General features: G+C 43.7%; 2 protein-coding genes across 4 annotated transcripts; both read left to right on the top strand.

The window, feature by feature from the left end:
- Positions 1–513: 513 nt before the first annotated feature.
- LOC127688349 (zinc finger protein 660) lies at positions 514–10,768 on the top strand. Of its 3 annotated transcripts, none has more exons than XM_052186893.1 (3): positions 514–595; positions 1,905–2,014; positions 5,200–10,768. In XM_052186893.1, exon 3 carries the CDS (start codon positions 5,471–5,473, stop codon positions 6,488–6,490), a length of 1,020 nt encoding a protein of 339 aa, XP_052042853.1. In that variant the 5' UTR covers positions 514–595; positions 1,905–2,014; positions 5,200–5,470; the 3' UTR covers positions 6,491–10,768. The 3 variants fall into 3 exon arrangements, with proteins under 3 accessions (XP_052042853.1, XP_052042852.1, XP_052042854.1); XM_052186892.1 differs by having other exon boundaries at positions 521–602; XM_052186894.1 differs by lacking the exon at positions 514–595 and adding an exon at positions 609–804.
- Znf197 (zinc finger protein 197) lies at positions 7,279–15,311 on the top strand. Its single transcript, XM_052189211.1, is given in 26 exon segments — positions 7,279–7,414; positions 12,332–12,394; positions 12,397–12,540; positions 12,543–12,725; positions 12,728–12,766; positions 12,769–12,937; positions 12,939–13,009; positions 13,012–13,143; positions 13,969–14,055; positions 14,058–14,118; positions 14,120–14,158; positions 14,160–14,207; positions 14,209–14,249; positions 14,252–14,321; positions 14,323–14,363; positions 14,366–14,444; positions 14,446–14,488; positions 14,491–14,537; positions 14,539–14,580; positions 14,582–14,690; positions 14,693–14,732; positions 14,735–14,845; positions 14,848–14,969; positions 14,971–15,159; positions 15,161–15,205; positions 15,207–15,311. Coding segments are annotated over 26 exon segments (2,256 nt in total).

Genomic DNA, 15,311 nt, shown 5'->3' with positions numbered 1-15,311 from the left:
ATAGTCCACCACCTCTCCCTCTTTTGATTCGCTACCTGTAGCTACCAGGTATTTCTTTTCACCTCCCTTTACTTAATGCAGCCTACAAGGCAGGGAGCTTCATTTTCTTTACCACTGCGTGTGCAGTTCTTAGAACAGTGACAGAGAAGTAACCCACCATTATGCATTTTCACCTGCTTCAATAAATAGCCGATTCTGACAGTGAGGCTTGGTGCTGTCTCTGAAAGCCTGCGTATCAGGAAGAGGCCTGGCCGTCCAGGTAATTGGCTTCTCTTCCCGTGCTACCTGAGGCCTTGGCTGAACTCTCCAAGACTGTCCACCCATTTAACAATAGTAACGTCTAGTGGTCAGGGCCTCTGCACGTTTTCAGAGCTTCTAAGAAACCTGGACAGCTCAGCTCTGGGGCACAGAGATGCCGAGACCTCCGGCTGCCTAGAAGGGCCTGAGGGCCTGCAGGGCGGGTCAGCTGGACGATTCAGCCCGGGGTACAGAGTTGCGAGACCTCCCGGTGCCTAGAAGGGCCGCAGGCACAAGAAGGCGTGCAAGGCTCTGGATGCCATTCGCTGGCTTTGTTCTGAGGACTGCGTGTGGTTCGGTGAGGGGTAGGCAGCAGGGGTCTGGGCATCGGGCTCCAGGAGCGAGGGGCTTCCGCGCGTGGTGTCGCCCTGGGTCCCAGGGGTGCCTGCCTTTGTCCAGGAATGACAGACCTGCCAAGGGACCAGGCTCTCCCAGGACGACCCAACCGCCGAGCTGTGTCCAAGCCCAGCTGTGTGCCAGTGAAGACACTGGGGTCTGGAGGAGGGGGTAGGCTTGCCCAAGAATAGTTACTCACTTATGCCTTCAACCAACACCACCCATCGCAAAAGCGAAAATATGGAGAAAGTTTATAGGCCGACCCTGCTCATCGAAAGGGAGAAGCAGCATATTCCGAGGTCGAACAATTTTAAGAAATCAGCATCCATTAAAGGCCTTATGTTTAATACTTATTATTCTTGTTACTGTTATTATTACTATTGTTGTAATTTGTGGTAGGGTCTCACAATGTAACCCTGGCTGACTTGAAACTTGATCTTTAGATCAGGTTGGCTTTGAACTCACAGAGATCCGTCTGCCTCTGCTTCTGGAGTGCTGGGATTAAAAGCATATTCGGCTACCATGCCCTGCTACTTGTCTTTTTGAAAAAAAATAATTTATTGTTATTGTGTAGAGTGTGTGTGTGCGCGTGTGTGCGCGCGTACACGTATGCACATGTAGACATTAGAGGACATCTTTGTGAAGAATTTCAGGTTTGCTTGGCAAGCACTTTTACACACTGAGCCATCTTGCCAACCCCTGAATCCCTGTCTCCTTTTTTTTTAAAAAGATCTATGTATGTGTATATACGATGTGGGAGTGATATATGCATATAAGTTTAGAAGTAGAGTCTAGAAGAGGGTTGAGGTTCACCAGACATGGTTGTGAGCCACTTGACATGGGTGCTGGGAACTGAACTTGGATCTTCTGGAAGAACAATATAAACTTAACCACTGAGCCACCCCACCAGGCCTCTATCCCAGTCTTCTTAAAGACACGTTACAGACAAGATACTCTTCTTCACCGAGTGCAAATGCAAGACTTCAGGAGAATTCTTGGTTGGAGTGCATTTTGCAAGAAAAGAATATGGAGAGTCTTAGCTATCTGAAGAACTGGTGAAAAGGAATGGGCTTGCTGGGTTAGAATGAGGATTTCTTTCAGACACAGGCTTGTCGCTAGTTACATGATCCAGAGAAGTTCATCCATTCTCTGGGAACCTCGTGCCTTCATCTTAAAAATGAAGATGATGGCTCACAATCTGCAGGTCAGGAGGTTAACAGAAGACTCAACACTGCCCTGGGTGTAAATCTCTCTTGTGTATCTGTTTACAGCGATTCAAGATCATGTTAGGAACTTCTGCACTGAACCCAAGGAGGAGATCAGGAAAAGGCTGCTGAACAGATCCTTTGGAGCAAAACATTTACTGTGCTTGAGAATGAGGGTGAGTTATTCTCTTCTCTTCTAAGTGAGCGGCAGCCAGTCAGCTTGTGAAGTTAGTCTGGAGAGGGGAATCTTGCCTATTGAAGGAAATGGGATCAGGACTGAAAGGGACCCTTTCCTTTCTCCTCCCTGCAGATCCTCCCCCTTATTTCTCTCTCTCTCTCTCTCTCTCTCTCTGAGATGAGGCCTCAGCATCCTAGGCCACCCTCAAAACTGCTATATGGTCAAAGAGTGGCCTTGAACTCCTGATCTTCCTGTCTCCACCTTCCAAGAGTATATACTTATGCCACTATGTCTGCCAGAAAGGGAGAATTTCTTGGGGATATTATCAGTTAACAGAAAAAAACAGAAGTGAGAAGGGGAACCTCTGGGCCTCGAGGAGAGAGGTTGGGGTGTGGGAAAGAACAATATGAGGGAACTCAGACTTGAGTGTCATGAGACTTACATTTGAATCCTGTACAGTCTAGTCTCCCTGTCTATCCATTGTATGTGAGACTTGGAGCTGGGCCATCACATGAAATATGGGGGCAGTTTCCAGCACTAGAGATTGCTGTGAGTTCCAGGTCAGCCTGGGCTACGTAGTGAGACCTTGTCTGAAAACTAAAAACCAAAAAAGTCTAGTACACTGGTGCATCTGTTCTAGCTTCCAAAATTCTGAGTCTCTGAAGAGTGTGACCAATCAGTTTCCTAGTGAATGTAGACTCTTGGATGGTTTATACTGAGGTAAAGTTGCTAGGACTACAAATACACTGTCATATTTACTTAGGATATGGAGTCTTTTTAAAATAATTATTGCAGCCTGGCTTGGTGGTACACACCTTTAATACTTTAGCACTTGGGAGGCAGAGGCAGGCAGATCTCTGTTAGTGCAAAGCCGGCCTGGTCTACTTAACAGGAAGCCAGAGATGTATAATACAGATATATAGATAGATATAGATATATAGATGTACATATATATATCAATGAGATATATATATATATATATATATATATATGTATATAGCATTTATGGGTGTCTTACCTCCATGTACATCTGTGCACCATGTGCATGCCTGGTGCCCATGAAGGTCAACAGAAGGTGTCTGAGTCCATAGAACTGGCGTTACAGATGATGGTGATCTGTCGTGTGGGTGTGGGAATTGAACCCAGGTCCTCTGTAAGAAGAGCAGGGGGAGACCACTGAGCCATCTCTCCAGTCCCAAAGCAGCCCTTCTTCATCAGATATGATCTGATACCCATCTTCCTCCTTGAGTTCTACAGAAATACTGAGAGCCTTGTCACAATGATTTATTAAGTGTTAAAGAGATGTTAATGAGAGGATAGTGAATTTCATTTTGACAGAACAATATGTTCATGGGGCTGGAGAGATGGCTCAGTGGTTAAGAGCACTGACATCTCTTCCGAGGGTCCTGAGTTCAAATCCCAGCAACCACATGGTGGCTCACAACCATCCCTAATGAGATCTGACGCTCTCTTCTGGAGTGTCTGAAGACAGCTACACTGTACTCACATATAATAAATAAATATTAAAAAAAGAAGAAGTAGTTCAGGAAATTTATTGGTCATATCCTTAAGTTCCTCTCGCTACATACACACAATTAAATGGTTACACTAGCTTCACTTAACTATCGTGAATACACAGAATTTTTATCTTTATCTTTTTTTTTTTGAGGCAGGAGCTCATGCAATACAATATTTATTAAATAAGGGTAAGGATTAGGATGCAGGATTATATCTTCTTCATGTTTAGCTGTTCAGCAGTATGTTCATAGTCTGAAGGAAGCAGTGTGAGGACCATGTGCATTGGTGTGGTGCGGTCCCCTGTCGGTCAGTGTGCTTTTACACTTCAGCCCCTCCAGATCTGAGGGTTGCAGAGGTTACATATACATGGCGAGTTCTGTATGCAGTAGATCAGGGAATCCCCGTCTGCTCCTGACACATGGTTTTATGCCTGAGCCCCTCTTGTGCTATTCTCTCTACCCACATTACTGTTACACTGTACAAGGTTCTGGCACAGGTCCTTTGTTACATTTTGTTTGTTTGTTTGTTTGCTTGGTTGTTTTTTTTGGTTGTTTTTTTATTTTTCGAGACAAGATTTCTCTGTGTAGCCCTGGCTGTTCTGGAACTCATTCTGGCCAGGCTGGCCTCGAACTCAGAAATCCACCTGCCTCTGCCTCCCAAGGGCTGGGATTAAAGGTGTGTGCCACCACTGCCTGGTGGTCCTTTGTTACACTTAAACCTTGTTCCTGAACTTGACCCTTTAATTGTAAAACAGACACCTAAAACTAGCACAGAAACCTGGCTCTAGCCTCAGATAAGCCCCACAAGCTATGTTGTGCTGGACTCATGTCAGTATTAGAAGGATGGTGTGAACAGCCACCAAGTAGCTTACATACAGAGGTGAGAGCTGGGGCATGGTGCCCAAACCTCGAGGAAAACATAAAACCTTAGTTGTGTCCTAACACAGTCTTAGTTGCTATTCAGCAGTTCTGTTTGCTCAGTGCCACCCGCTGCATCACTGTTGCTTAAGGAAATAGTTCGGTAAGAAGTAAAATCCAGGCCAGTCTGAACCTTAGGCACTCCAGGTGCCTGAACCAAGGACCTTTGGGCATACTTGTCCTCAGTACAAGAGTATACCTGACCCTGCCTGTCTTAGTCAGGGTTTCTATTCCTGCACAAACATCATGACCAAGAAGCAAGTTGGGGAGGAAAGGGTTTATTCAGCTTACACTTCCACACAGCTATTCATCACTGGTCAGGAAGCAGGAGCTGATGCAGAGGCCATGGAGGGATGTTCCTTACTGGCTTGCTTCCCCTGGCTTGCTCAGCCTGCTCTCTTACAGAACCCAAGACTACCAGCCCAGGAATGGCACCACCCACAAGGGGCCCTCCCCCCTTGATCACTAATTAAGAAAAACAGCTGGATCTCATGGAGGCATTTCCTCAACTGAAACTCTTTTCTCTGTGATAACTCCAGCTTGTGTCTAGTTGACACACAAAACCAGCCAGTACACTGCCTTTCAGTTATTTTGCTCCCATTTTAGAGAGTTGAACAAGAAGAAAACAGAGTGGCTTTTACACTGTCTCTTGCTTCCTCTGAGACTGGACATGCTGAGCTCTTCTCTTTGTCTGTCTTTAACTTTTATTACTTTTATCTAACCTCACTTCTCTCATTATTTTGAACAGTTCTCTACTTTGAACACTCACCCTTCTACGAGAGACTCTGACGCACTCCATCTTGTCTTCCTTGAATAATTCTCACCCTATTACAGAGAAGGTGGGGCGAATACACGTTCTCTTTCCTGTCAGGTGGTGACATAGACTGAGGAGGTATTAATTCTAAGGCATCATTCCTGAAAATCAGAATCATGTTTTACCCCCAAGAGAATTCCACACAAGTGTTACAGAGGAAGTAAAAGATTTAAAAGGGAAAGGTAAGAGGAAAAGGGTCACTGGGATGCCCCAGCTGGAGAAGATGCGGAGAAAGACAGCAAAGTTCAAACAGACATTCGAAGATAGCAAGTCTCTCACCGAAGGTACTGACCAGGAGTGCAAAAACACTGGTCATCCGCTCTCCACCTCCACAACAGGCAAGAGAGAGAGGAGACAGTTTGTGTGCACTGAGTGTGGAAAAGCCTTCAGTCAGAGTGCCAACCTCACTGTGCACGAGAGAATCCACACAGGAGAGAAGCCTTATAAGTGTAAGGACTGTGGGAAAGCCTTCAGTCACAGCTCCAACCTTGTGGTTCATCGAAGAATCCACACGGGACTTAAGCCGTATACCTGCAGCGACTGTGGGAAGTCATTCAGTGGGAAGTCACACCTCATCCGGCACCAGGAAGTCCACAGTGAGGAGAAAACACACAAGTGTAAAGAGTGCGGGAAAGCCTTCAGCCGGAGCTCAGGCCTTATCTCTCACCACAGAGTTCACACCGGCGAGAAACCCTACACTTGTATTGAGTGTGGGAAAGCCTTTAGCAGGAGTTCAAACCTCACTCAACATCAGAGAATGCACAGAGGGAAAAAGATCTACAAATGTAAAGAGTGCGGGAAAACATGTGGTTCTAATACAAAGATCATGGACCATCAGAGAATCCACACTGGGGAGAAACCCTACGAGTGTGACGAGTGTGGGAAGGCCTTCGTCTTCAGGAAGGCTCTTAATGAACACCAGAGACTCCACCGCAGAGAGAAACCTTACAAATGTAAGGAATGCGGGAAAGCGTTCACTTCTAACCGAAACCTTATAGATCATCAGAGAGTTCACACTGGAGAGAAGCCTTACAAATGTAATGAGTGTGGGAAAACCTTCAGGCAGACATCTCAGGTTATTCTACATTTGAGAACTCATACTAAAGAGAAACCCTATAAGTGTAGTGAGTGTGGGAAAGGTTATCGTTACAGCTCACAGCTCATTCAACATCAAAGAAAGCATAATAAAGAGAAAGAAACCTTACTGTTTACCAGCCAGGCATAATGGCACGGGCCATTAATCCCGGCATTTAGGAGGCAGCAGCAGGTAGGTCTCAATGACTTTTAGTCCAGCCTGGTCTACATAGTGAGTTCTAGACTAGCCAAGGCCAAGAAGTGAGACCCTGTCTTAGGGAAAACAAAAAACAAAAAAACATTGGTAATAATGTTAATTACTGCTTTTCTGAGAATTGGATTTTTAGTAACATTAAACTTAATTCTGCTTCTACAAATCCATACCCAGAAAATAATAAGTAGCTAAAGTCTAACAAAGGGGATATTCATGCTAGCATTATAAGTAACTGAAAGGAAAAACAAAGAAACAAACAAGATACCAAACCAACCAACCAGAGACCACCACTCTGTAGATTATCATATGTGCAGTGTGAAAGGAATTAGAGTCTATTCATCCTATGTTTCTGAAACCATTTTGTTAAATCTTTAATGTATACCATGGGAGAAATTTCTGGATAACATGGAAAGTGAGGGAATGAAATAGCCAGATAAAATATTTTCCCCTAGGAAAATCGGAGAATGAGGAGGAGAACCAAACCTAAATTTTCACCATGGTTATCTCTAGGTGATAGGTTATAGATTATTTCTATTTTCTTCTGTATACTTTTCTAGGCTTTCTAGATTTTCTACAATAAGAGTGTTACTTTTATATTTAAAGTATAGCCTATTTTAAATACGAGTACATGCTTGTTTTTATTCAGTGGTAGGTAAAGTACCTATTATGTAGTCTTTAAAAATCTTGGGATTCACCCTAATCATGGTACTGTCAGAAGTGGAGTTATGAGCGAATCCAATTCTTGTAGAATCTCCTTCCTGCTACTGAAGCCGGTGCTGCTTTCCTCTGCAGTGTCAGACTCTGTGATCACCAGCGCTGCCTTTTGTTCTCTGCAGAGTCAGACTCTGTGGTCACTGTCAGGTGAGAGAGCACAGCAGGACGTCAGTGCACCTTCTTTCCTGTGTTGTGAAATGAATAACTGTCCTATAATGGACGGCTACCTTGAGCTCCACCCTTCCAGGAGATGTCTGGACTGTTAGGGGAGAAATTTTTTCTCTTAATGAGCTGGAGAAATTGTGGACTCAAAAACTAGGAAGTGGAGGATTTTGCAGTGACCTTGTGTGAGGTGAGTGGGTGAAATGGAGGTCGGACGGAGGCCTGTGCCCATCTGGCTGTGCCTGTCTGGTCCTGCACCAGCTGAGCACCGACTTACCTGCTTTGGATAAATGATGCCGCTGCTTGTGTGAGGAGGGAAAGGTTGCTCACCCCGAGGGATGTGTGAGGGTTAAGTGAGGTGATGCTAGTGATGACGCCACACCCGCACCGCACGGCAGAGCAGAGCGCACACCTTTAACCCCAGCATTTCTGAGGCAGAGGCAGGCAGATCTCTGAGTCTGAGCTCACTCTGATCTATACAGTGGGCGCCAGGACAACCAGGGCTACACAGTAATCCTGTCTTAAACAGAACTTGATTTGAGTTGAGAGGAAAATGGTAACAAACTATCATTTTATTTTTTTAATGATACATTTATTTTTATTTTATCTGTGTTTTCCATGCATGTGTGTCTGTGTGGGGGTGTTTCCCCTGAAACTAGAGTTACGGACAGTTGGGAGTTGCCATATGGTTGCCAGGGAATTGAACCTTGGTCATCTATAAGAACAGCCATTGCTCTTAACCCCTGAGCCATCTCGCTATCCTACAAAATATCATTTACATGCCTTTGATTAAAGGGAAAGCTGAAGGTATTCTGGCAGTGCTCAGAGGATGTTTTAAAATCATGTTACTGCATTCTAGATTGGGCTCAAGGCTGATTCTCCACATCAGCTTTCTCTGCCTTTCTCATCTTCTTGCAATAAATACCTTAAATATTTGACATGTCTCTAGGGCAATAGTTTCCAGTCTTCTGGAGATGAATTTGTTTTTATGTTTAGGGATGGATCAGTTGTCATTGTTTTATAACTTGAAAAAAGCAAATCATCGTCTCTACAGAGGAATAAACATCACTGAAGTAAGAAGACTGTAAACTCAAGGAAAACGTGGTGCTGTGCAAAAGAGTCTGCCGAGCTGGCAAGGACTACCCAGTTCTGTCTTTTAGCCTAACAGAGTAAAGCTTTTTCTTCAACTAGTGATTGGAAACATTGTCTTATAACAGCTGGTCTGGGTCAGGAGCCTCCTCTTAGATGTCAGGCTTTGGATGTTGGGGCTTAGAATCCTTGGATTCATAGTTTGCTCCCATGCAGTAGCCCCTGATGCTCAAGTGTGAGCCACTCCGCTCCCGAGTCTACTTTTGACTGCTGCTTCACAAACCTTTTGTGAGAAGCAAGAAAAATGTGGGATTGTTTTTGTGTGCAAAGTATGAAACTCAAGGGGGTAGGTCACATGGCCCAGTGTGTAAAGACACTTGCCCGACAACCTGAATTTCATCCCAGAATCCACATAAAGGTGGAAGGAGAGAACTGACTCCACAAAGCCGTCTCCTGACCTCCATACTTGGGCTGTAGCATGTGAGTGCCTGCACACGCCCTCTCACACAGGCACACATCTAGCACACACATAAAATAACTGTAAAATGTTTGGAACATTTTACAGTATGGAACAGTGTGGACACAATATGGAACTTACCAGTTGTAGAAAATTATTTTTAAAAACTTATTAAAATCACATTCCATCAAGCCAGGTATGATGGTACAACACTGGGGAGGCAGGGGCAGGTGCATCTCTGAGTTTGAGGCCAACCTGGTCCACAGAGGGAGGGAGTTCCAGGACAGCCAGGGCTACACAAAGAAGCACTGTCTCAAAAAGACAAGACAAACAGAAGCCCTTTCCATCACTCACAGATGGGTTACCAAGAAAGCCAGGTGTCTTTTTTGTCTTATACATATCACCTTATTTAGAATATAATTATTTGGTTAGCCTTGGAAAACTGAGCTGACCTTCCTGATATCTGATCCTTCCCACTCCATTATCCTTTCTATATCTATTAGAATCCCATCATGTTCAGAGTCAGAAAGCTCTTTCTAGTCCATGCCCCAGACTCAGAAGCTATGAAGGAGAAGGTCTATTACATGTCACCAACCACGACAACCTCAAAGGCACAGGGACATAACAAACTGGGCTTGGCCGGCACAGTGCATGCCTTCCTCCAAGCTCTCAGGAAGTGGATCTCCTGAGTCGGAGGCTAGCCTGGTCTACCTAGTCAGTTCCAGACCCTGTCTCAAAGAAACAAACTGGGGAAAATGTGCAGCTCCAATTGTCAGAGTTAGGTTTGGGATGGAAACCAAGAAAACTCACTCCAGAGATGGAAGCTTAAAGTGAAAAGTTTATTTTCTGAGCACGCAGGGAGGCAGTCAACTCAGGATCTGAACCTTGTCCCCAAGGGAAGCTGTATTGCCTATTTAGAGGAAAACGAGAGGGGGCTTAGGGCCACCCAATCCTGTTTTGACATTAAGGGTTAAGAGAGGGAGTATCTGTTGGAGACTGGTCCTTTTCCAGGACACCTGGCTTTAAGATCCTTAACTCAAGCTCCTAAACATTTGGTCTGGAGTTCAAAGGAACAAAGTTGCTGGTTAGCTGCGTGCAGCTGATGAGGGCTTGGCAGGCAATCGGTTATCTATTTTTACAATTCAGACACCTTTGTTAAAATAACAGCAAGTTTTACATAAACCTACTGGTTTACGAAACAATTAAAATATTTGGAGGGGCAGGGTAGGAGCAGGTCCCTGAGCCTAGAAATATGAACCCCGCTTGACCCTGTTAACAAAATGGGGGAGCAAATTGGGAGACTTGCTCTTGAGAAGGCTGAGCTCTGGTGGCTTGCTCCTTATAGTTGGCAGATCACTGACGAATATTCCTTTGACACCAGGAGCATCTGAGTTTACAAGACTCAGCCGTTACCCTCTTCCTTTGAACATACAGTGTCTTCCTGAAATAACTTTCCTGAGTGGTCTTCGGATGTTTCTCCTTTCACCACCATTCAGGGTTACCTCATGAATGCCGTCTGTGCTTGCTGTTTGCTTATGTGTTCTGTTAGGTGTGTTCATGCACTGAACTTTTGTTTAGATGCTTGCCTCCCCTGATTGGTTATCAGCAAGCTTGTAAGGGCCTGACTGTACTAAATCGTGATGAGGAGGCTCATAAATCAGTGATGTAACTGTTAAACCTTAAAACTTGTAAGATGTTTGCACCCTTTGGCCCAACAGTTTTTCTTCTGGAAATGTATCCTAGAGAAATGGACAGGAGATATAACTAAACATTTAATAATAACAATTTGTTTCTGTTTTGTGTGTGTTTACTACTTTTACAGAATGTTTTTATTTTGTACCCAAATAATGCTGTTTCTGATGATCACATGATTTCCGGAGAGCCACAGTCCAGGATCTTATTCAAGGTTATCAAAAATATTTCAGTTAACATAATGAACACTTTTCGGAGAAAGCTGTGTAGGTCCAATCCAACTACACAACTTAATCCAGCTTCCCTTGGTTGTTTGAGCATTGGGATCGCCCCATATATATGTCAGCGTTAATCTTCACTGAACTTCAAGAGAGAGCTAGGAAACCTAAACCCAAGCATCAGGCACTGTACAGAAGGTTGAACGAGGGTTTAAGTATGCAGCTCAGTGGCAGAACATACATCCAGCATGTGACCCCAGTACCACAAGACAAACCAAAACAAAAGCCTTGAAGTATTCAGACATCCCAGTCTCACAACTCTGTACAAACTAAGAAAGCAAACTTACACATGAGGTAACCTACTCCAGCACCTATTCCTGAGCATCCAGGAATCCTCTTGGTCAGTGTTGGGTACAGTTTATTTATTTATTAAATATTTATTTATTATTATATGTAAGTACACTATAGCTGTCTTCAGACACACCAGAAGAGGGTGTCAGATCTCATTACAGGTGGTTGTAAGCCACCTTATGGTTTCTGGGATATGGAACTCAGGACCTTTGGAAGAGTAGTCAGTGCTCTTAGCCGCTGAGCCATCTCTCCAGACCAGGAACAGTTTATTGTAAGTAGGTGGAAGAACTGTTGAGAATATGGACCAAAGCCATTCCATGTATTTGGTTTCAGACATATCTGTCCTGCAGGGCAGGGGACTGTGGTCAAAAGAGGTATTCTACAGAACCTTACATCCCAAAAGAGTCTACTGGAGCTGACTGGGCTCCAGAAGTCCTGGCTTTTGCTCTAGGGTAACTTTGAGACAGACAGACAGGCTGTCTTGGTGGTGCTACCCTGTAATCCCAGTGCTTAGGAGGCAGACAGACAGGGAACTCATGGGTTTGAGGATATTCTGGTCTACACAGTAAGTTAAAGACTATTTAAGTCACATATTGAGATTTTTTTCTCAAAAGATGCATTGGCTAAGTGTAGGGAGCTGCTTGCCAGTTAACTGTCGTTAACAGTTAACAAGTCCTTATTTGGTTGGAGCCTATTGAGTCTTGCGCCTTCCATGTGGATACAACCTATCAACAATGCTCACGTGGCTAAGCCTGATTGGCTGGCTATTAGTATTTAAGGGCTGGGCTGATTCTCTCGAGGTCAAAAGAAGAAGAAGTACAAGAGAGAGAAGTAACAAAAGAGAGAGAAGAAAGAGAAGAAGCACAAGGGTCCTGAGTAAACTGCTTAAAGAAGATCTTCCTGTGTTGCGTCATTCCTTGCCGGCGAGGGTAGACACGACAGCTAAGGGTGTGCCTCAGTGGTAGAATGCTTGTCTTATACAAGGCCCTAGGCTTCATCTCTGGCATCATAAAAAAAGAAAAATAACAACACCAACAAATAGTCTTTTCAAAAATATAATAATTTGATAACTTCACATTTAATTCCACTTACAAGAATGGGAGACCATTAAGGAGAATGAGACGGTAACATCAAAACTGAGTATTTTCCAAAGAGCAGACTGTCAAAAAGATTTCAAGGAAGTATTTCTCAGGTGCTTAATTTTGTAAAAGAGTGGCAAGTTTTGTCAAGTCAGCTGGAAAATGAAAAGAGAAAAAGTAGATATAGTGAAGAAGGTTCCCTGTGTGAAAAGGGGAAGAAGAAAAGGGTCCGCCAGGAAAATGAGGCCAGAAGTGGAGGGAATTTGAAGAAAATTTGACCTTAGATTCAGCTACTTGTAAAAGTTTAATAGGTATTGAAAAAAAGCTTTGTAAGTGTAATATATGTTGTAAATGTTTTTAATAAAGTCTCCCATCTATGAACCATCAGAGAATCTACACTGGTGAGAAACCTCATGCGGAAAGGGCTTTAATCAGCACTCAAACCTTCTAATGAACTTAGGAACCATTCTGTGGAGAGACCTGTTAAATGCAATGAACATTGCAAATTTCCATTCATATGGGAAAGAATTCTTCTAAACTACCAGAGAATCCACATTGGGGAGAAACCTTATAGACATAAGGAATACGGAAAGGGCTTCATTGGGCACCAGGTCTTATACATGACAGCATTCAGAGGAGAGATTATATAATGTATATACAATATAAAGTAATGAATGTGGGAAGGTGTTTTCTTACCTTCTTACCTTCTTGACCACAAGGGGCTCTGCAAGGGGGAAGAATCCTATAAAAGCAAGAAGTCTCACAAAGCTTTCATTCTAAAACAGAGCCTTATCCTGCACCAGAAAATCCACTCTGGGGAAAAGTCCTGTTGTTGAGGAGTCACCCCATAAACCACACAAACACCAATCTCAGACAGGGAAGTTTATTGAATGCACACCACACCCTGAGACTAATGGATTGGGGGTGGGGGCCGCTGGAGAGATGGCTCAGCGATTAAGAGCACTGACTGCTCTTCCAGAGGACCAGAGTTCAATTCCCAGCAACCACATGGTGGCTCACAACCATCTGTAATGGGATCTGTTGTTTCTGAAGACTGCTACAGTGCACTCATATACATTAAATAAATAAATACTTGGGAGGCAGGAGCAGGCAGATTTCTGAGTTCGAGGCCAGCCTGTTCTACAGAGTGAGTTCCAGGACAGCCAGGGCTACACAGAGAAACCCTGTCTCGAAAACAAACAAACAAAAAACCCCATTAAACAAACAAATAAACAAACAAATAAATAAAACATTAAAAAAAAAAAGACCAATGGATCAGGAACGCAGCTTCAGACTCACGAACTAGGAGTTCTGACCTCAAACATTTCTCAGGGCCAGCTTATGAAGGCTAAAACCACAAAAACCACATTGAGTTCATACGAAGGTGCAGTAAAGTCCTGCCCGGTGGTCAGCCCTGACTCAAGCTATTTTAGATATAACGGTTCACATTGACCTTTAATTCTATGGGTCCTACATGAAGCTAATAGTTGTGGAATTTCTTAAGGTTAATAAGTCTCATAACTTACAGGATATATTACAGGGTAATATGGTCAACATGACTCTGAGTCAAGTTATTTTTCTGCATCAATGACTGGCAGGCATATTACAGCAACAATATGAAACAAAATAGCTACAGCTTTGCTAGAGAGGCAGGCCTCAACACCTATAAACATGTTGAATATGGGAAAATGTTTGCTCAGCTCAGGTACCTTGTTGGCCATCATCGACTTCACAGTGCAGAGACCCTTACAAGTGTAAGGAATGTGGAAAAGTTTTCATTCTAAGTAAAAGCATCCTCTTATACCAGAGTCCAAACAGAGAAGAAAAACTTTGGTTGTAAAAAGTAGGAAGATTTTTAGTTCCAAGTGAAACCTCACTGACCATAAAAGGATGCAGTGCAGAGAAGCCTTACAAACGCACTGAGTGTGACAAAGCTTGAGCCAGAGTACTTATCTGTGTGACTGTCAGGGACTCCACAATGGAGAAAAGCCCTATGGAGCGCAGGAGAGTTTTCATTCTGAAGAAGAGCCTCATTTTACATCGAAGCTTCCAACTGGAGAGACACTCCATGAGCTCGAAGACTGTGGCGTCAACAGAAACCTTTTTGGCTATGCGGGGAGGAGCCATGTAACTGGTCCATCATAAGCCCCATACCCAGGAGAAAGCATTCAAGGGGGGGGGGACTGTGGGGAGGTGTTTAGTTATCATTCAAACCTGCTTGTACTGTAGAACCCACACTGGGGAAAAGCCCTTTGAATGGAGTGAGCTTTCAGTTCAATCGGGAACCTCATTGAGAGCATAAAATAATTCACAGTGGCGAGAAGCCCTGTGAGCGTAACAAATGTGGAGCATGCTTCACTCCCGGGGGTGGGGATAGATGAGGGAAAGCCTCATCGGACACCAGAGGGTTCACGCAAGGGGAAATCCTTTAAATGCAATGACTGTGGGGAAGTCTTCAGTTACCACTCAAATCCGATAACCCGCCAGAGAATCCAAGCTGGTGAGAAGCCCTATGAGCGTAATGAGTGTGGAAAGGCTTTATCCATAACAGAAACCTTATTGAACAACAAAGATTTCACAGTGGAGAAAGATCTTATGAATGTCATATATGCAGAAAAATCCTTACTTCAGGCAGAAATCTTATGGTCCATCAAAAAAATCCACACTGGAGGAAAAAAAAAACATAAATGTGGAAAGTGTGGAAACAATTTTAGTCAGAACAAAAACTTGGTGGTACATAAGAGAATACACACTGAGGAAAAATCTTATGAGTGTGAGAAACACAGGAAATCTTTTGCCTCTAAGAGAAATTTAACTGACCACCATAGAATCCACACAGGGGAGAGAGAAATCCTATGGGTATAATAATTGTAATAAAGTTTTAAGGCTAGAAATAAAACCTCACTGTACACCAGAAAGTTCACACAGATGAAAATTACCACGAGTGTGTGGGGTCCACTAAGGAATTCTTACAGACTTCAAGACTTTACCAATAA

Source organism: Apodemus sylvaticus, chromosome 7 (genome assembly GCF_947179515.1).
Source record: "Apodemus sylvaticus chromosome 7, mApoSyl1.1, whole genome shotgun sequence".
Taxonomy (NCBI): domain Eukaryota; kingdom Metazoa; phylum Chordata; class Mammalia; order Rodentia; family Muridae; genus Apodemus; species Apodemus sylvaticus.
The sequence above is the reverse complement of the archived record's forward strand: the minus strand, read 5'-3'. Positions and strand labels throughout refer to the sequence as shown.